The sequence below is a fragment of the Copidosoma floridanum genome, unplaced genomic scaffold, assembly GCF_036245765.1.
Source record: "Copidosoma floridanum isolate Cflo_tuat_1 unplaced genomic scaffold, Cflo_Japanese_pri ptg000020l, whole genome shotgun sequence".
Taxonomy (NCBI): Eukaryota; Metazoa; Arthropoda; class Insecta; order Hymenoptera; family Encyrtidae; genus Copidosoma; species Copidosoma floridanum.
The window spans coordinates 31135503-31155729 of record NW_028321897.1 but is presented as its reverse complement, the minus strand read 5'-3'; the positions used below and the strand labels follow the sequence as shown (position 1 = coordinate 31155729).

Here is a 20227-nt window from a genome sequence, read left to right as displayed (position 1 = left end):
ATACGTTTGTTTTGGTATCTATAGTTGTTTTTCTGACACATTAACAAATCTTGAAATTTAAGTATTGTATACGAAGTAAGAAAAAAAAACCTTTTAAAAGGATTTAAAATATAAAATAGTGTTGATTCCATACGCAATAAATAAAAATAATTTTAAAAGCAAAAACAAATGTTTTTAAAAACCGTTTCAACAATCGAAAATGAACAGCATCAACCTTGATACGGTGCGAAACTAAAATTTCTTTTTCGAGCCAGTAGAGATATGCAAAAACAATAAGTTTGAACCCGAAATTATTAAAATTTGACCACAGGGCTCTGAGACACGGCCGATCACATACAAATACACATACATACATAAGCACACATGTACATACATTTTTGAATTATGAACTATTTTAATTCTTAACACTGTAAAAAACATTGGGAACTGAATTCCAGAAAAATTTTTTTTTGCCGATACAATAAAATTTCCTTAATAAGTTAGCAAAACTAGTGTATTCATAGTATTTTCCTAATTTTTTCCTATATAAAGGTAATTTGTGATCTTTTAGTGCCGATTGTACATAAAAAAATGTCAGTGCACAAAAATAAATGTCTTCCATAACCCTGTTAAAAAATCTCAAGAAATTTCTGATGTTAAAATCTCACTTCAGATATTTCTTCACAATTTCTACACCAGCAAAAACGTAAGAAATATGTTATTACAAGCAAAATAAGTCAAAACCATAGTTAAAACAGCTTGTGTCAATTGTTGTCTCCCAAGAATTCTGCAAAATTCTGCAACAAGGAGGAGTGCATCGAATAAAAATAATAACGCCCTCGATTGACCGTCAGATTTCTGCACTTCTTACGCAAGATTTTTGCGCACTTACGTGCACGCAAATATTGCGCAAATCTGCCACAATCAGGAGTGCGTCGAGTCAAGACGAATAACGCACTCGACTGATCGTCAGATTTGTGCACTGCTTCTTACGCAAGAGTCTTGCGCACTCGCCTGCACGCAAATCTTGCGCAAATCTGTCGCAAAGCGTCTTATGCACTTGTCATGTATCAGAATTACACAAGATCCTGGAAGCAAACCAGGTGCAGACTTACGCACTGCCAGTGCGTAAGATTGTGCTACCAGGTACCTATATCGGTGGCGATATCCTAGCTCATCTTGAACGCCCTTATGTATTAACCAACATGAGATCCGGGCACTTACGAGAAGGTTAATGGTTAGTCACCTAGCGGATGGTTGGAGAAGGACGGAGAGCAGTAGTGTACATGTGTGTGTGAGGGTCCCCACAAGTTACCTAGCGTATGGAGTAGATATCTTACAGCAACAATAAGTCTTATCTGTCTTTGTTTAGTGACTGTGGATACATATATAACTATATATATGTATATATATATATATATCTACGTAATTCCATAATTTGTGTTATTGATTATTTACGGAGTGATGTAGCTATAAGCGAGTCATCCCCCTTCCATTCTTGAGGCCTCGTTGTTCTTTACTACGAATATGGCATCGTAAAATCATTATAGCAGGCAGTAAGTTATCGCAGAAATAAAGTTATATAAAAACACCTCAGAGTTATCTGGAAGTACGTGGTGGAGCAAGATTTCAAACCCAAACACACTAGGCTGGAGGCAAGCACTCTACCACTTAGTCACTAAGAGCTCTCAACGCTGCGTGCTGTCTACTGGCAATTAAAAAAATACCTGTAGTTAAGATCAGACACTATTGACTGCACTGCTTTATTTTCTGAACACACCCATCTGCATCATGTTAAAAATATTTGACTTGCAAACAACTTAACCATAATAACACTCTTCGTAAAGGCTAAGCCAAGAAATTAAGACAGTGTATTGTAGCATTTTTATGTGCGCAGATCTTGTTTTCGTTGTTCTAACGATTTTCTGGCCCTTGTTTGTTAAAAAACCTGTAAAATAGAATTCAAGAGAACAGATTAAATTAAAATACATCAGGCATTCCGGTAAAAATACTTATTACTCGCTATTTAAATATTCGAGTATGCAAATCTAAACAAAAAGTATGTCAAAGTCTGGTCTCTTTCTCAAACTAACTTCGTACACGTGCTCTCACCTTACTGGAGACGTATGATTAAAAATATGATTTGGATAAATAACTTGTAAGAAGTTAACTCCATTTCTCAAAAAAATATTTATATGCCCCTTATAAGTCCTTTGCTTGTGACGGCATGTACCTAGTAGGATACAATAAGCTTTTTAAAAAATTAAATTGCTATTGACACGAAAAAAAATCATGTTTGTAGTTATTCGGTTTCTGAACAAATCTATAGATAGTTTTAGACTCCAAATTGTGTCAGCTAACGGCCCAAAAAGATGGTAAATGTGGTCAAAAATGGATTTTCACGTCTAGAAAAAAACTGAAGAGTCGGACAAAAAAGTTGCGCAATTGAAAAAGATACGCAATTTCAAGACGAAGAAAATGAGCTCTAAGGAAATAAAATTGGCCCAGCCATTTTTTCGCAATTCACCAAAAAGTGCTCTTTTGGACCGTTTTTTTAAAAATCTATAACTCACGTTCATTTGAATATTAGGAGTTGAAAGTTAAATACAAGGTATATCTTGTGCCCCTTAACATACACACTAAATTTCAAGAAGATCGGTAGTAAACTTTTTGCAAACCGCTGCAAGAAGCAAAAAATGGTCCCTCCGTAAGAAAGTTCGACGTGGCTGCTTTTTCCACATATTTCCATTTTTCAAGCATTGTACTCGTCGAGAGTTATTCTATAACCTTCCAGAACGCCGTTCCGTTCAACATTCTGGAAGTACGCGGCAAATCGATGTCAAAAACTGGCTATTTTCCGTGGATGCGGCGGCGCGGTGAGCCGCTCGCAACCTCTAGAGCTATGATGAGGATAGGGGTATGGCCTACGGCGGCGGCAATAAATAAATGTTTGTAAATTTAAAGATTTAAATTATAATTTTGAATCCATGTATTTATTTATAATAAATCAAGTTTTATTAGATCGATGTTAATGTATTTTTCTGCTTCTAATAAATTTGTTTCTAAATTTAATATGTATTCATACAAAATTGGTAAATTTTTAGTAGAATTAAAAAATTATTCATTCAGTGGCAACAATCATTACTGACTGAGCTCTTATTTGGTGTCAGATTAATTTAATATTTTAAAAATTGAAATAAATATGTAATAAGGGATACTAAATTAATAATGCTTTTCAAGACTATCGCTTTTGATCTAAATACATATATATTAATTTGACACAAATAGTGTATTTTTTAATTTAATAAAATTTACTTGTCGTGGGGGTAAATATCTTAAAAAAATTGTTCAATATTCATAAATTTTGAATAACTTCTTTGACAATGAATACATGTTTAGTCACTTATGTTTTATTTAGTCTTAAGACAAGTGAATATTTTTATATACTTGGAAAAATATTTTTCAAAGGATAAAAAATATTTACAAGGATACAAGTTTTGTTTATTTAAAAAATAACTTTTATCTAGAAAAATAAGATAACACTAATTTCTTAAGTTTAACAGCATAACGAGAGCTTAAATCTTAATTAGCTAATTTTTTTCCGGGTTACCGCGATAGCCCTTAGGCCTAGTCGCCGGGGCCACCCACTCACCACCTATGTGTGGGGGTGTATTGCTGCACCGATTTTCAACCCTTTTACTGATATCATACTTAATCCATGGGCACAGTGCGAGAATCTTCGGTGAAACAGCCTTGCCAGTTAATCTGACACTCTCTGCACAAGCATCAGATCCAGGCTAATTAGCATCCCCGGAGAAGACCCATGTTTCAGGGACCACTACTTGCCGGTATGGCCGGCGATCTCTGCCTGGCGCATCGGATCCGCTAATCCCTAAATGTGAATTTATAGTCTTCATTTTTTGTCCAAAATCACTCTTTACTTGTTTCGATGTGAAATTTTTGTGACGCAACTTAATTTTAAGCCTCATTGATTCTTTGGAACTCCAAGAATTAGTGTCATATTTTTTTTGTAAGAAATCAGCGCTTTCTTAATACTGAAGATAAAAAAGGAATGTGAATTGTAGCAAGAGTGTTGCTGCCCTGTTGGATGCGTCTATTTTGACGAAGTCAACTAATTTGTTACTTAAAATTTAGGAGGGATCGCGGCACAAAAATACTACTCAATTTACAAATAATTAATTAAAATCCACCTAAAAAAAAGACAATTTTGCTGAATTTATCGGAACGGAGGATGGGAATGAACTAGGTAAAATAAATTTAAAATGCACTGATTATGAGCCACGAACGAAGATATATTTCGTGGCTCAAGGGAAAAACTCCGAAGAGAAAAACCCAAGAGAAGAAAAATTATTGAAAATACAAACGAGTGAGGTTGAACAATAAATTTACGATAAACTTCCTGCAATGAAGAGTGTGTACTTGTGTATTGTGTGTAGAAAACGTATACGTGCGCGTCCGCACGTGTCTCGACAAACTCACGAATCGACAAACGTCGCACGGTCCGTGAAGCGGATTTTCGCCGTGCTTTACTCGCAGCACGCCGAGCTTCTCGAAGATGATGCAGATGACGATGATGATAAAAAAAGAAAGCGTGAGAGAAATTAACCCCAAAAAGGTGACCCCCAGATACACGTGTGCGTGATGATGATGAGGAAAGATGTAGAAACCAGTAAGACGAATATAATACCCAACTATGCCAGATACTCGAGATCGCAGTTGACAACTGTAGACCGCTCTGTATAGACAGATAGTTCGGAACTGACCCGGCGCGCCCACCCAAAGTAGTCGCAAGACCCCCCTTCCCCTTTTTAATTCTCCCACCCGCTGCAGTCGTCAGGACCCATCAATCCCTTACACCTTATGTGGAAAGCCAGGAAAGGAGAGAGAGAGAACGATGTAAGCAATTAAGAGAGGGGGAGAGACCTATGACCCGAGGACACTTAATAAGAGCAAGGAGATGGAGATGTAGGCGCATGATAGAGAAGGAGAGAAAATGTCTAGCTAATGAGAGTATAGAGAGAGTGACATAATGAGAGTTGGCGCGAGAGCGATTAATTGTACCGACTGAAACAAAAGGAGAAAAAGGATGAAGGTAAGAGAGAAATTGACCGACGCTTGCATATGTGAATATGTGATGAATTTTGTATGAACTCGGTGTGCTGCCACCTTCGGCGTGCTGCGAGGTCGATCCTCCACCGCTCACGAGGCGGTCTACGAATTTTAGTCGTTTCGACTAAACAGAATGCAAGTGAATAGAACTTACAAATGGTAAGGTAGGGAACCTCAAAGATTTTCAAAAAGCCCTTTTTAAAAAAAAAAACATTGAATATTTTTTTTATAAGTGATACGATGTAAGCAGTTAAAAATTTACGATAACTTTCTTATGAATTAAACTGGTTTGCACATGATATACAATTTACTATGATTCCATTTATTTAATGACCTCATAAGTCCTTGTGCATTTCAAACGGTCTAATAACTCCTGCAATCTGCTTGTAGGTGGCGCTCTTCCGAAGCATATGATGAGAATATACTTAACGTACATCAAACAAGCAAGCACTATCTACTCACAACTAACTTTACTAACAAAGACGTTTTATTTAAAATTGTAATTTAAAATATGTAGCTTTTTATTTGATTTTGTATGTAATTATGTATCATTAATATTCACATTTCAATAATTTATAACCAAGTTTTTTTTTAAAAAAAAGGTTATACTATCAATAATGTTGATTTAGTATTTTCCATCTAACAAAGTTTAAGTTCTTACATTATTAGACTTTGATGATCAAAAACTCGAAATCTTCAAATGCCGTAGATACTTTGGTTTAAGCATTATATTGCCATTTTATGGAGGGTTAGCGATTTTAACATGAATATCATGTCTTTATTTTGGAAGGTTCAATAGTTCTGTGCAATGGTTAAATGTTAAGGGCTACCATCAGATTGCACGTTTAATATATAGTCATGTCCAGAATTTGTTGCTGTCTCAATTACGGAAAACACAAGCTCAAGAAGACTTAATAAAATAACAGTTTCGAAATTGGGAAAAATCGTGCATCCAAAAGTAGTTTAGTGTACGTAAATATGTACACATACACAGAAACGTTCGCGCGCGCCCTTGCGTGAACACACACTCACACGCGTGAAAATACGTTGACAACAGGTAACTTCTCCGGATATTATTGGAAATGTATTTGGCTATCATGAGATAGAAAGTTAATACCATGGGCTGTCAAATCTTTTATCGATGTGTTATCAGCGTTAAAAACTAAAAATTTTTTGAAACACATTTGTTTGTTTATAGAAATATCCTTGTTTGAACAGAATAAAACTATGTTTACGTCAAATAAATGTATTTGGAATTCTTAAACACTTGTGAATAAAATAAGTAAGTATTTACTATACTTTAACAAATATTACTTCAAGCTTACAACATAGTTATTCGCTTAAAACGATAGTACTTAGTTGAATTTGATAAATATATAAAAATTTTGAAAAATATCTACGAAATTGACAAGTACATTCATATTTTCTATTATCAGTTCTTTTTTCCTTTATAAATGTCATTCTAGAAACATATAGGGAAAAAAAGTAAATGGAGAGAACTTTTATTCATTGAGAGAAATTTTTTATAAATTTTATGGTAAATGCCTATAAAAATTACCATGCAAAACGGTAAACGTGGAACTAAGACGCCACTCCAGACTCTTCACCTAACCTTAACAATTTTTACCTTTACGTGTAGTACAAATCATCTGGTGCCTAACAAAAATTCCTCTCACGACTCACGAGCCAAAATTCACTGTAGATAAAACAGAGACAATAGTTGAATTGCATTGTATTTGAAAAAATAAAATTATTATAGTATTATACATTTTTTATTGTAGTATATACATTATTTAAAAATCTTATGATCAATAGTCGTGATAGTCGACTACGAGCACATATCAGGTGGTGCCACCAACGTCGGAGCTCAGTACCAATTTTGCCAGCATAGAAGCATTAGATCTTATGGGAATGGTATGATTTTAATTGGTTACAATTCTATTATCATGTAGTGATTTATGGAATCGGCACTTCTTACACTATATTGGTATACTTTATCGGATTAAAATTATTTTGGAATGATTACTACATTATCTTCGTTACATAGTCGAAATTAATCACAAACTAGCCAGGCAAGGTAAGTTAGCTCATCAGACGGGCCATATACATAGGTACAGTCAATACGTGCTGTTTACCTGAAGAGCCCCATGATTCCTATTTTCTTGTTCTTCTGCCGATTTTTTTTCTCTTGAATAATTTTTTTTCAATAAACTATTCCAATGTCGTGTAAGAAGTACCGATTCCATAAATCACTATATGACAATAAAATTGTAACCAATTAAAATCATACCGTTCCCATAAGATCCAATGCTTTTATGATGGAAAAATTGGTACTGAGCTCCGGCATTGGCGGCGCCACCTGAGATATGCTCGTAGTCAATATTGGACAGTCCGCTGGCAATGTCAAATTACATTAGGTTACAAGTGTTTGAATAAATTTAATTGATACATTTAAATTATTGTACAGAAATACTTATTTAAATTGGTACTATTTCTAACCAGTAACATTAATAAAAACAATTTTTTTAAATGAGTACAGTGATCAGTAGCGTACTATAATTAAGTAGTTAAAAAAAATTTTTTGTCGCATCTTGTACTGACAACAAATACGTTAACTGTAGTCTCTGTTTTACCTCAGTGAACCTTGGCTCATGAGTCGTAAGGGGAATTTTTGTTGGGCAGCCGATGATTTTTACTGGGCGGAAAGGTAAAAATTGTTATCGTTAGGTAAAAAGTCAAAAGTTAGTAAAAAGTGTTATAGTTAGGTATGGAGTGACCTTCTATCGTTCTGCACAGTAATTTTTATGGGAATTTACCATAAAACTAATAACAAATTCCTCTCAGTGTTGTTAATTATCACTATCGGATATTTGACTTTTAAAATTAATAGAAAACTAATAGTTATCAATAATAGTGAGTACTGGATTATTTTTATTTTGTTATATTATGCATCATATAAAACAAATAATCACCTTTGCATGCAGTTTCTGTACCAATCGAACTTGCGAACAAAAAAAAACTTGATAATTAGTATTAATAAGTTTCAATAATAACTTGGGATGGATAATTCTGAATAATACGTTTCATCGTTGCCTCAAATCAAGACTTTATAAACTGTTAGTATTTCTTTTTAATTTTTAACTTATGGTTTGAAAAACTTATTACAAATTAATTAAATGAAATTATTTCCCCTTAGGAATGAACAATAAAGAATATCTCAAATCACTAACATTTAACGCCCGAGGCAAAGTCGAGGGTTACGAGCATGTGATCTAAACATTTCTTTGTTTCCTTCCATGATTTGTAATGAAATGGCTTTGTTCAGTAGTACCTAACGATGATTATACTTAAAAAAATATATATTGAAGTTCACAATTTATTTATTTAATATAAAACCCAGCAACAAAGTATTATGCATAAGGATATGTTGATTTACAAATAAATTGATCAGAAGCGAGAAACGCATTCATTAGCTTGTCATTTAATAATATTTACCGAAATAAACATGATTTATTCAATTAAATGTTGCTTCATTATCAGCAAAACTACTTATTTAAATCGAACGTATCATGTTTTTGGACGTATTCTTATGAATAATTTATTTGCTATGGATGACCTATTTATTGCTTTGTATAAATCACTCAATGTTGTATGATTGGTGTTACTGGAATATACGAAATAATCTTACTAAAAAATGTTTTTAAAACAACAATATCCTCTTATTGAACGCACTCTGAGAATTTAACTTATCATTAGGAATAAAATTGTTTTCCTTTTAACTAAACTTAATCAAATGTCAAGAAACAGTTTGAATTTACTAAAATAATCATAAAGATAGCACTAATTTACTGCTTTCTATTTTATCACAAATTTTTGTTTTTACTTATAATGAATAATTATTTTAGTACTTTTATTACGAAAATGAACTAAATAATCTCTCTAACTAATGTTTTTTTTTTTTGAGGAAATAAATATTTATCGAAGCAATGTTTCTGTCTGTTATTCTGTTATTCTGTAAATTGATTATCTTTAATATTTCTCTAACTACAGAATTGATGGGTTATATAGTTTGAAACATGTACATTTTTTGAACGTATACTTATAAACGCTTTATTTTTGGAAAATTAACCATGGCTTGATGAGTTTCATATTTATCAATATAATTTTACTGAGTTATTATTCTTTAGATCAAGAAAATATTCATTGAATTTTGTGAAATATTTATTACATTGTTATCCCATAATACTGAAGTGTATAGTAATTCGTTTTATATTGACAAATGTTGTTTCTTCGTCAGCAAAAAACTCATTTAAAATAAATTATATTCCTGAAAATATAATAAATATTCAATTCAGTGTGGTCAACTATTGTTTTTTATTCAAATGAATGATTTGTACAATTTGTTTCCATGAAGTGGTCAAAATAATCTCGCTTGAAAATAATGTTCTTAAAACGATTAAATCCTTTTTTTGAACTCGTTTCAAGTACAGTTTATTTCTCGAAAATTAATTACTATTTTCTTTAAATTAATATCAATCGATTGTTAAGGGAAAGATTAATTGACTAGAACAATCATAACGATGTAAGTAAGCTACTGTTCGTTGTATCAGAAAGACATATTAGCTCATCATCTCTTAATATTAAAAATAGTCTGGTATGGTATTTTGATTTCTAGGACTCTTTTCAGCTTTTGCCACATCAAAGACCTTTTTTGCTTTCAATTTTTTGCACTAACCGCACCGTGTGCGAATCTTTCGTGCGGGTCCGTTGCAAAGTTCCCCTCAGATAATTTGGTTATCCATCCTACTGGATACTATTTACAGGGTGCAGCGATTGTTTCAAGCACACTCCAGCTATTATCAAGTTTAATGGAAAGATATTTTCTAATAAACCATTTAACTCACTGTACCGGCCTTTTTACAACTGACAGTGATTTTTACCCGATGAGCTGGCCGTGTTAGCTTTCCTTTGAAAAGGAAGCCCCTGGAGATCCAGACATTACTAGAAAAATCGACTGTTGATTATAAAAATCGAATGAGCGGTTTTTCGGTACCCTGGGTACTCTGTACTCGTCCCATCGAAAAAATTTGAGAAAAATATCTTGATGATTTTTGACAGGATTCGGACCCACGACCCCTTGAGTATCTTCGGCTAGGAGGCTACTAGCATGTTAACCACTAAGCCATCGAAGTTCTTTTGAAAATAGTATGAATCTGTTTCATTGTAATCAGTATATATTCTTCGTCAGCAAAACTATTCATTTTAAACGGATGGCACATGAGTATTCATGACAAAAAAATTAGGTATTTAATAAGTGTAACCAACAGTATTTTGGAACGCATGCCATTAATTTCTACTGTATAAAACAGTGTGTATTTAAAAATACTGTTGTTTCAACTTACTAAGTACTAATTTCGTCGTTACAAACATTTATAATCCTTGAAATGCTTTACTTTCACGAAAAACTTATAAATAAAATAATACTTTTTATATAGTTATGTCCTATTTTACTAGCTTGTGTGCCCTAGTTTTGCGACTTCCTGCCGAAAGATAGCTCTGCCGGTAGTGCTTACCAAGCATTTAACCTTACTGTTTGTTAAATCAAAAAAAATTTCATTCAATTTCTAAGATTAATTATTAGCTTTCTATTCTGAAGTAAACAAGTTCGTTAATGTATGTTTTATTTGAATGTACGTTGTTTCTCCGTCAGCAAAACTACTCATTTGAAGCAAATGAATTATACTTCTGTAAACGTAATCTTTTCAACATTGTATTTGGTGTGGTTCACCATTTATTGCTCGAGATAAAAATAAATTATTTATTACTCTACATCTTGTTTTACTGGTAAAAATAAAAGAATCTTACTAAATAATGTTTGCTTAACCAAATTAATATTAATTTGATGGTAACAAGTAGTCTTTACTCTTACATAAATCTGATGTCTTCCAATGACCGGATATTTATTTGATTCGTTTGAAGGTTATTTTTTTTTAACAAAATAATTTTTTTTAAACAAATGAATCTGTCTGGAAAATACTGTTACTGTTGACTTATTTGTCACAAATGGATCAAAATATATCTTTTAATTCGAATAAATCGGTTGTTAGTATACAGGTCAATTTATTAAAATAAATAATAAATCCTACTGATCTGCTGTTTCTTGATATAAAAAAATGTTTGTTTTATTGTAATAACACTCATTAGCTTGTTATCCAATAATATTTAAATAAATGAATGTTTGTTTCATTAAAATAAATTTTATTTGTCGGCAAAACTACTCATTGAAAATAAAGACATCATGCTTTTAAATTGATACATATGAATGATTTTTTGCAATAGATGAATATTTGTTGCTTTTGACAAAATTGAATTCACTAGTTATTGTTACTTAGATCAAAAAATGTTTACTAAATTTTTATAAATCTTTTTTAACTAGGAATCCAATAATATTGGAAATGGTAAATATTTCTATGATTTTAATAAATACTGTTACTCCGTCAGGAAAAAACTTATACAAACAAATAAATTATATTCGTAAATGTTTTATCAAACCGATCTTATTTTCAAACAAATAACTAGAAAAGTAAAGCATTAAATATACGTTATTGTAAGAATTAACCATAATTTTTATCCCACATATTTAAGAAGTTTGTAAAAATGCCGACATAAAAAACCATCCTTTCGTTACTTGTTGTTTCTACATTGATCAATTACAGTTCGTAGCGGAATACAATGTTTTTTTAAAAATAAAACAATAATACAGAATGTAAACGAACATCAACTACTCAGACGGTGGGACCAGGTGTACAACAGGATGGTGGGAAGAAATTGTGGAGTTAGTCACACCACGTTTTAATTCTCTGCCTCACATTATTTATAGTATTGTAATCAAAACGTAATAGACAGAACTCTTCTATGCAATAGTTAAAAATAGTTCTTATACAATATACACATTTTTACAAACTATCTATACAATTTTTGTAATCTATGTGATCGGCTTAAAATTTCATTGGAAAATAAAACTTATAAAAATACGGGGGTTGGTAAAAATTGAAGAATGATGTAATAAAAAAATTTTTACGCTGTCAAAGTAAAACTTAGGCTTGCAGAAATAGTATAATTTTTTTAACATACGAAATTCATTTCTATTTACTGAGAGTTAAGAAGTATACCAAGCTCAGAAGATTTCTCTAATTTTCAAATCGATTGTATAGTTTCATGAGAGACTTTTGTAGTTTCTTTAGAATTGCGAATAAACTTTAATGAATTAGGGAGCAATAATCTTGGTAAAAATTTTTAGCTATAAGAATAAGCTGTGATAATGACACTATATTTATCTGTTATGTAATATACAAAAATGTAAAAAAAGGTATAAATTGTATGTTTTTGCAGTTTAAAATTGTATTACAGATTTTCAAGACAAAAAAACTTTTTTTCTTACTCTTAGCACTACTCAGACAATTTATCTTTTTAAGTAATTCCTAGCCTACGGAGAAAAAATTATTAGAAAAATTTTTTTTTTTAATCATTTCTAATCTACCAGGAAACAATTATTTAAAAAAGTTTTCTGTTTCGTTTTAGTTTTAAAATCACTTAAAATTAAAAACTGCTTCTTTACACGATTTTGATAATAAAAATCATAGCTATTTTTTGTATTATCACAGCGAAAAATTAAACCTCATATTTACAGCAAAAAATTATTGACTGAGAGAAGAACAGGTGTTTCTCTATACTAACCTGTGCGTTTGAACTTTGTGAGAGTCAAGATCAAGGATCTCAGCGTGCTCCTCAGGCTCCTTCTCATTCTTGCACGCAATGATTGCATCAAAGTCATAAGACTGTCCCGACATCTCCTGCTGCTGATCAAGTCGTGTTTGTGAACGTAAAGCGTGTATCTGATGCTGTGGCTGTTGCGCTTGCGCTTGGTTCAGCTGCTGTTGCACAAGGCTAGTTGTTGGTGATTGTAGTATGCACTGGGTACCTGGTAAGAGCTCATGGCTACGCTCAAAATGTTCGGTGAGTTGAGTCACATCTTCAAAAATAGAACTGCACTTGTTGCGTTGTACTATACCCGATGAGTTTGTTTCGGTGGTTATGTCAGATTGATGGGTGGGGAGCTTGTAAGAGTAAAAGCTACGCTCAGTAGTGATATGTGGTGATAATTTTTGTTCATCTATCTGTTGCTGCTCGGAATCTAAAGAGGGTGATGGTAGTGCAAACTCTCGACTCATAAAGTACTGTGTATCGCTGAAATTAGCCAATGTAAAAGGCTGGTCGTAATTATGGTCTTGTAGTTGTTGTTGTTGTAGCATTTCAGGTCTAATGTCACCAGAGTTTAAGCGGAAACCTGCTTTGCATATACGAGATGATGCAGTTTCGTTACTGAGTATGTGCTTCCTTGAGTTACTAACCTGCTGTTGGCCATGCTTATTGTCACACTCACTAGTGTCATCATGAATATTCTCATCGTTATTGTTCTTTCTTGTCTGACCTCCCCATTCATTCATTAAATTTGGATGATGAAAGCGTATGTGGACATCAAAACTATTACTACTATCCAAGTGGATATTACAATTGCTACACCACAATAGGTTTTCATCAATGTTAACACCAAGTTGGTGCTGCTGATTATTAACAACTTTAGTCATTTCACTCATAACAAATTTTTTTTTTTAATTTTTGTTTCCAGACAAAAAATAACTTTCGCCCAAGTAACTATTTGCACTAACACTGGCACGTTCACTGGTCATTAAGTAAAATTAAAAAAGGCTGTTATTCTTGAAATAAGATAAATAGTCAAATTAAAATAAAATTAATGGGACATAAGGAACTCGATCTCTTAGAGCCCGCACGTGGAACTAAGCGTTTGCACAAAACAGGCTTGTGCTTCGGAACATCCGCACATTGAAACCCTAAGCTTTATCAACTGCGTAATTTTTTCCATAATGTCTTTTACCACCTTTATTACTATTTATCTTCTTTGACTGCCTTACTCTTTGTTTGCAACAAGCTGGAAGTCTTGGAGTAAATGGAAAAAAAAATAAAATAAAAAAATAATAATAAATAAAAAAACTGAACAAAAACAGAGAAACTCTTTTTAGTCAGTTCACATCTTAATATTTGTCCTGGGCCTGCGAAGATCTCAATCTCAAAAATAATCTTCGTTGGCAAATGTCACAAATTTTTAATATTTCCACAACAACTATTATAGCTGCCACCTCTTCTAAATATGAAACGAGCCTTCCACATTCTTTGTTGATTGAGATGAAGTTTTGATGTAAGCGTTCAGAAATGTGACATATTTAGTTACGTAGAATGCCTGTTAAAAATTTTCCGTTACCACTAAGGTTTTCTAACTCAAGAAATCTATAAAAAATGCGAGCACGAAAGATAGAAAGTAATCGCTTCAGCAGATAAATGCTGTTACTACGAGTCCTGAGCTAAAATACCTACTGCCGAAATTCTATACTAACGCTGCCTTGAACTGCACATTCTCCCTACCATCATACTGAGCCTTAGTCAGCTTTACTTTCTCTTTGCCCCCTCTTCACAAGCTTGTTGTTACCTTATACCTTCTCTTCTACCTTCTCCCCCTCACTTTCGCTGATTCTCTCTCTTTCTCTATCTCCATCCCTCTCTCTCATACACTCTATCTCTTGCTTGCATGGGCTAGCATTGATAGCTGAAAAGCTGAGTCTGCATAGCCCCTTTCCTCTAACGGCACTACTCCTCGAGACGCTTCGAGAGCCAACCAACCAAATTTCAGGATCCTCTTCTTAGGATATGGCTTTCTCTTTCCCTTCCTATTCTTCCCCTATTCCCTTGGCACTCGTCAGCAAAGTTCCCGCTCCAACTCTCTCGTTTCTCCCACTACCCTATACTAATGCTCTCATCCTTCTTTTCTTAGTCTTCTCCTCCTCACATCAGACATCCCAGAATGACTAGATTACCCTTGCCACTGCGCCCCCGCTTGAAATAATGTATGTAGTACACATTGTCTTTGTCTCTCTTTTCCCTTTTCATAAACATTAGAAAAATTCGTCCATTTAGTTGTTTATATCTGCAGCTCTCTGCTTACACAGTCACTTGCCTTGTTCAAAGACCATGTAGATCCTCGAATTCTTTCCCCTCAACCTTCTGTTAAATGCTTGACTCGACATTTCATCCAAGTCGAAGGTCATGCCAGGTTGCTCTCAACCTTGTATATCAGGTAAGATACTAGATACGACATAGTACCTTTACCACCCATGTTCGTACCACCACCCGTGGTCATGGCCACGGACTTCGACTCAACTTGCTTCTCGCTGGTCTTCCCCTTACTTACTGTGGTAGTTTGAATCTGGTCAGAGAAATGGAGTGAGTATTTTGCTGCCTACAAAAACTGTGCAAAGATAGGATAGGAAATGGAGGGCAAGGAGAATAAGCACTCCTGGTATCCCACATTCTTTTTCTTTTTCTTTCTATTTTTTACTCTCGGTAATATTGACAGGATGAAAAATTTGATAGCTCAATTTATGAAGAAAAAAATTAGCATAGTCCAATCATTTGCTTAGTTTCCCAAAAATAAATAACCTTACATACTCTAAAAGTTACTGATATTAACAACCCTACAAATGTGTCTCCATTTTTGTGAGTACATGTATGATAGAAAATCAACAAAAAATTTACTGTTTTTATCCCCCAGTTTTTTATAAAAAACTTTTTTGAGGCACACTCTCAAGAATGGGCTTATTTTGCTCTCAATGTTTTGTACTACAGTTTTCAGTAGAGTACCGTTTTTCTACGATTGACATAAAATTATTACACGTATGGACATAATTTTTTTCACAAAAATGGCGAAAAAACGGTTTTACCTCCTCTTAAACTTGTGTTCACGATTTTTTCCTTATCGTACATTATATCACGAGTAAAATAAACCTTATCTCAAAACTATGCCTAAAAAGAAAATCTTATCAAAAACTGAGGGGAAAAACGGGATATTTTTTGTGAATTTACTCACATAACTAACATTCTGATTTACTTAACTTCAATATACAAATACACTACTTTAGATAACGTAAACTTGCAATCATAATTAAAATCCTCTAAAGTTTAAAACTTTTTACGTACATAAGGTATTATAAATTAATTGTGAGTTTGCTATAGTCTGAAGTACTATTTTATCCAATGATTATATTCTATTTTTTTTTTTTTATAAGGTATTTTACGTCCAACTAAAGATATTACACATCGTATTAAACATAATATTTTCAATCAAAAGGATTATTTAGTAAGACAATAAATTTTTCAGTTAATTTACTTATTTTGACAACAAACACAGTGTACAAAATAAAGTTATTTTGAAGTTACGAATAATATGTTATTTTAATATAGTACTCTATGTTGGCGTGATAAAGAATTTGAACTTGACTTTTTATGATGAGGGTATTAATAATCAAAAAAGTCTAGCGTATACTTTGCAAACCTAGACACGTTCCAGTATGTTGTGATCTCAATTATTACAGCTACAGCTTATCTATGGCAAAGAAATAATGTTCCAAAAGACAGAAGTATCAATTATATTATCTTTTATCTTTTAAATAGAACAGTTTTAGTAGTAATACACGTCTAATAAAAATAAGATCATTTCTATGCCTCGTATGAGAGATATTTAAAAATGAAGTCCGCGCTTCTTTCTTGGTTATACCTGGTATCTTATAGAAAGGTACGTCCTATTAATTACTGTTTTTGATTTGCTTCCAAAAATATACAGTTTTCGTCAAAAAACCTATGTGTTAATATGTTAAAAATATTGTACTCAAATTTTAAAATGATCTTGTGTGTAGTTGTCGAGATATTAACACATAAAGTAAAAATTAAAGCATGAAATGAAAGTGTTTGACAAAAAAATAAAAATAAAACTACAAATACTTCTCAGTGAAGTTACTAATAAAATACAGTAGAGATAAAGTAATCAAATGCAGATTTTAAAGATTTAACAGTACTTAATAAGTTAAACACATAAAAAGCTCAATTATTTTTCAAATAATACTTCTTTCAACACATGACATAACTCTCATAACTCATCTACCTTAATAGCTAGTAAATATGTTAATGAACCTTTGTTGGCCGTGATCGTAATGGTCTCCATTTAAATTAAAAAAATTATTGGAGGTTCAAAGTTTTTTTAAACTAAAAATTTTTTTTATTTTTCTGTACCAACACCCGTACAATAGGGTACCTAACCCCAAATATTTATTATTAGCAGCCCTGTCCAGCTTTCCTCGAGATTGACTGAGTGGATCATCTTAGTGTGATGACAATAATAATGTAAAGTGTTTTCAGTTTATCAATACATTATTATTTTTTATCAATTTTTGATACTTCTCAGAACAAAAAACTCTAACTAAAAAAGTTCTTTGGAATCCATGCAGTTTTGCAGTCAAATAGTCAGCGGTAAAATAATAATAAATAAAATTTAATGATGCTGTTGACCCAAAAAAAAGGGCCGTTGATTTCTACTTTCTTACATTATCATATACCAGAACAGCAAAGTCCTGGTGTGGAGATTTTCTTCATCTACTGCGTCTTCCCTCTCTCTCTCTCTCTCTCTCTCTCTCCTCGTAACCATTACGACACACACACGTTAGCTTGCACAGTCGTTCAGTACCTTTATGCCTATCGATGCTGCTAAACGCTTGTTTCCTGCGAAACACCTTAAAAATTGTTTCAATTGAGAACAAAAATTTTCAATAAGTAAGACACTCAAAAAGCAATGCGTGGAGTGAATATCTTTATTTCAATAACAGATTGTCAACATTTCGCCCCTCAAGGAGGCCTCTTTAAGGTATATCATCAGCTACGCTTGAGTAGGTGCCTCAAGCACTCTCCACAATTCGTAATTGGCACTCAAACTTCAACTTACATATTTATTCAGTAAATGTTTCAGCCGCACTGACCAGACATATCGTCAAAGAACTTTCTCCCACCAAATACACACGAAAGTGTATATTCGTTGTATATAAACAACAAATTATGGCAAGAGCTTGAGGCACCTACTCGAGCGGGGCTGTTGATACAGTTTGAAGAGGTCTCCTTGAAGGGCGAAATGTTGACAATCTTTTATTAATATAAAAACACGCACTTCATACATAGCTTTTTAATTGTTTTATTTATTGGAGATGTATACACGAAGTGACAAGAAAGAAAAAAGAACCATAAAAGTAAGGAATAGAAATCTTAATATTGTTGATAAACAAGGCTTGATCAATAAATAAATTTCTTCTGGTGTTACGCTGGAAACGGTGGCGTCCAAAGCAGCTTCTTATTTCGTGGAGCTCAGTCATTTTGGGGATCCAAGGTGGAGGTTAGTTAATACCACGTGCTTGTTGAAGACTGCTCCGTTTGCTCACGTTAGCTTCTCTTTTATAGTTTCACTTTAGGTTCACAGAGCATAGGCCTTAGACACAATTAGTAATCTCTAGTTGAATGTTTCGAGTCGAAAAGGTAATACAGGATTGTTGGTGATCAATGCTCCCAGCATTTCGACGTACAACTCCACTAGTGATCTCTGCCAGTAAATGACTGAATTGGTTTAAAAGTGGCTAGCTTTATATAGAATATTAATAGATAAATCATTGTTGAAGTTTACTTTAAAGTATTTGTCGCAAATAATTGTTTGAAAAATATTTGTTGGCAAGATAATTCAACGTTAGATGACATCAAAAATAACCAATGAGAATAATTGTGGTTTAGTGAATGTAAATATTTAAGATACTCTTTTTAGTAGGAGGCTGATGGTATTTTTAGCAGATAATATGGATGCCCGATCTCTCAAAGTTTGTTCTCCATGGCTTGCTGTTGTTGCAAGAAATGCTTTGGCAGTATTAAGTTGCTTGGAAGATCGGCCATGACGTGTTGAAGCGTTTGTTTTGTTCTGGCCAGACACCTCTGGGTATTACGATGAGGACGTTGGCATTCAGAGCGCCTTTTTTGCACTCGTTCATTTTGGCTACCCAGGGTAAAAATCGGCGTCAATCGCTTGGTCACTAATGAGTATCAGACTGTTGTCTGTGGCCAAGATGCACGACAAATAGCTTTGTTGTTGACGTACTTCCAGTAAACAACTATGGTAATCGACATTATGCTCAGGAATATTATCACCAGATTCAGTAACTTTTATTGCAGGTGGCTTTGATTTTACTATAACGCCTGCACCTAGCGGCTCCTACTGAACTAAAGCGCCAAGCTAGCAAAACTTGCAACACTTTTTGAAAAACTTGGAGCTCATTCATTGCTATTGCTGTTAATTTTCTATAAAATCTTCTAGACAGTATCGAGAATCAGTATGTGAGATTTCAGCAAAATCGGTTGAGTAGTTTTCGCGCTTAGCGATTACAACATTTTGTGGGACTTTGCTTCGTATATTAGTGAGACTTAGGTGCTAAAATAAACGCATCAAATTTAATACAACTCATACCTTATTCTCGTTTTTTCTGTCAGCATCAAGATAACGAGCGCCTAAGTCAGCAAATTTTTTTGCAATTCTGGTTGAATTACATCTGGCTTTATTAACCGTTTTACCATAATTAACCGTTCTGATCAGTATGTCTGACGAGATGTGCATATATTTTTTTTTTTTTTTTTTTTTATATTATAGTGCTCTACTTCTGGCTCCTTTAATAAGGGCACTACTATGGGCACTTAGCACTTTGAAGAAGGAAAGGAAGAGGGATGGGAGGCCTCCCATTACTGGGAGGGGGGTAAGGGGAAATTAGGCAATTTTTGCTGCGAGAAGGTCGCCTAAACCCTCCTCGAGGAGCATTGCGTGGTGAAAAAGCACATGTGAAAAATCACAGAGGTACTTGCCCGATAAGTCGCACTGGCCGTGAATCGAACCACGGTCTTCCGCATGCCCATCCATGACCTAGCCGACTAAGCCACCGCGCGCTCTGTGCATGTATTTGCACGGGCGCTTTCACCTATATGAAACTTCCTTAGAAATACAGGAAAAATAGGTTTTTTGAAATCAGAAGTTGGCTCTATTTATTTATTTAAAAATTGATGAACAAATATAAATTTTTTTCATATCTTTCTACGTATATCTCCGCTTCTTTTGCTCTTGGAAAAATTTTACGAT

At 33.4% G+C, this 20227-nt stretch overlaps 1 protein-coding gene across 1 annotated transcript in view; it reads right to left on the bottom strand.

Annotated features, from left to right (window-relative positions):
* The window catches only part of LOC106639717 (uncharacterized), an 87854-nt gene extending 73095 nt beyond the window's left edge, over positions 1-14759 (bottom strand). Inside the window, exon 1 of the mRNA XM_014353472.2 lies at positions 12847-14759. Coding sequence (XP_014208958.2) covers positions 12847-13766 — 920 coding nt within the window. The 5' untranslated portion in view covers positions 13767-14759. The remainder of the gene's footprint in view (positions 1-12846) is intronic.
* Between the last annotated feature and the right edge of the window lie 5468 nt (positions 14760-20227).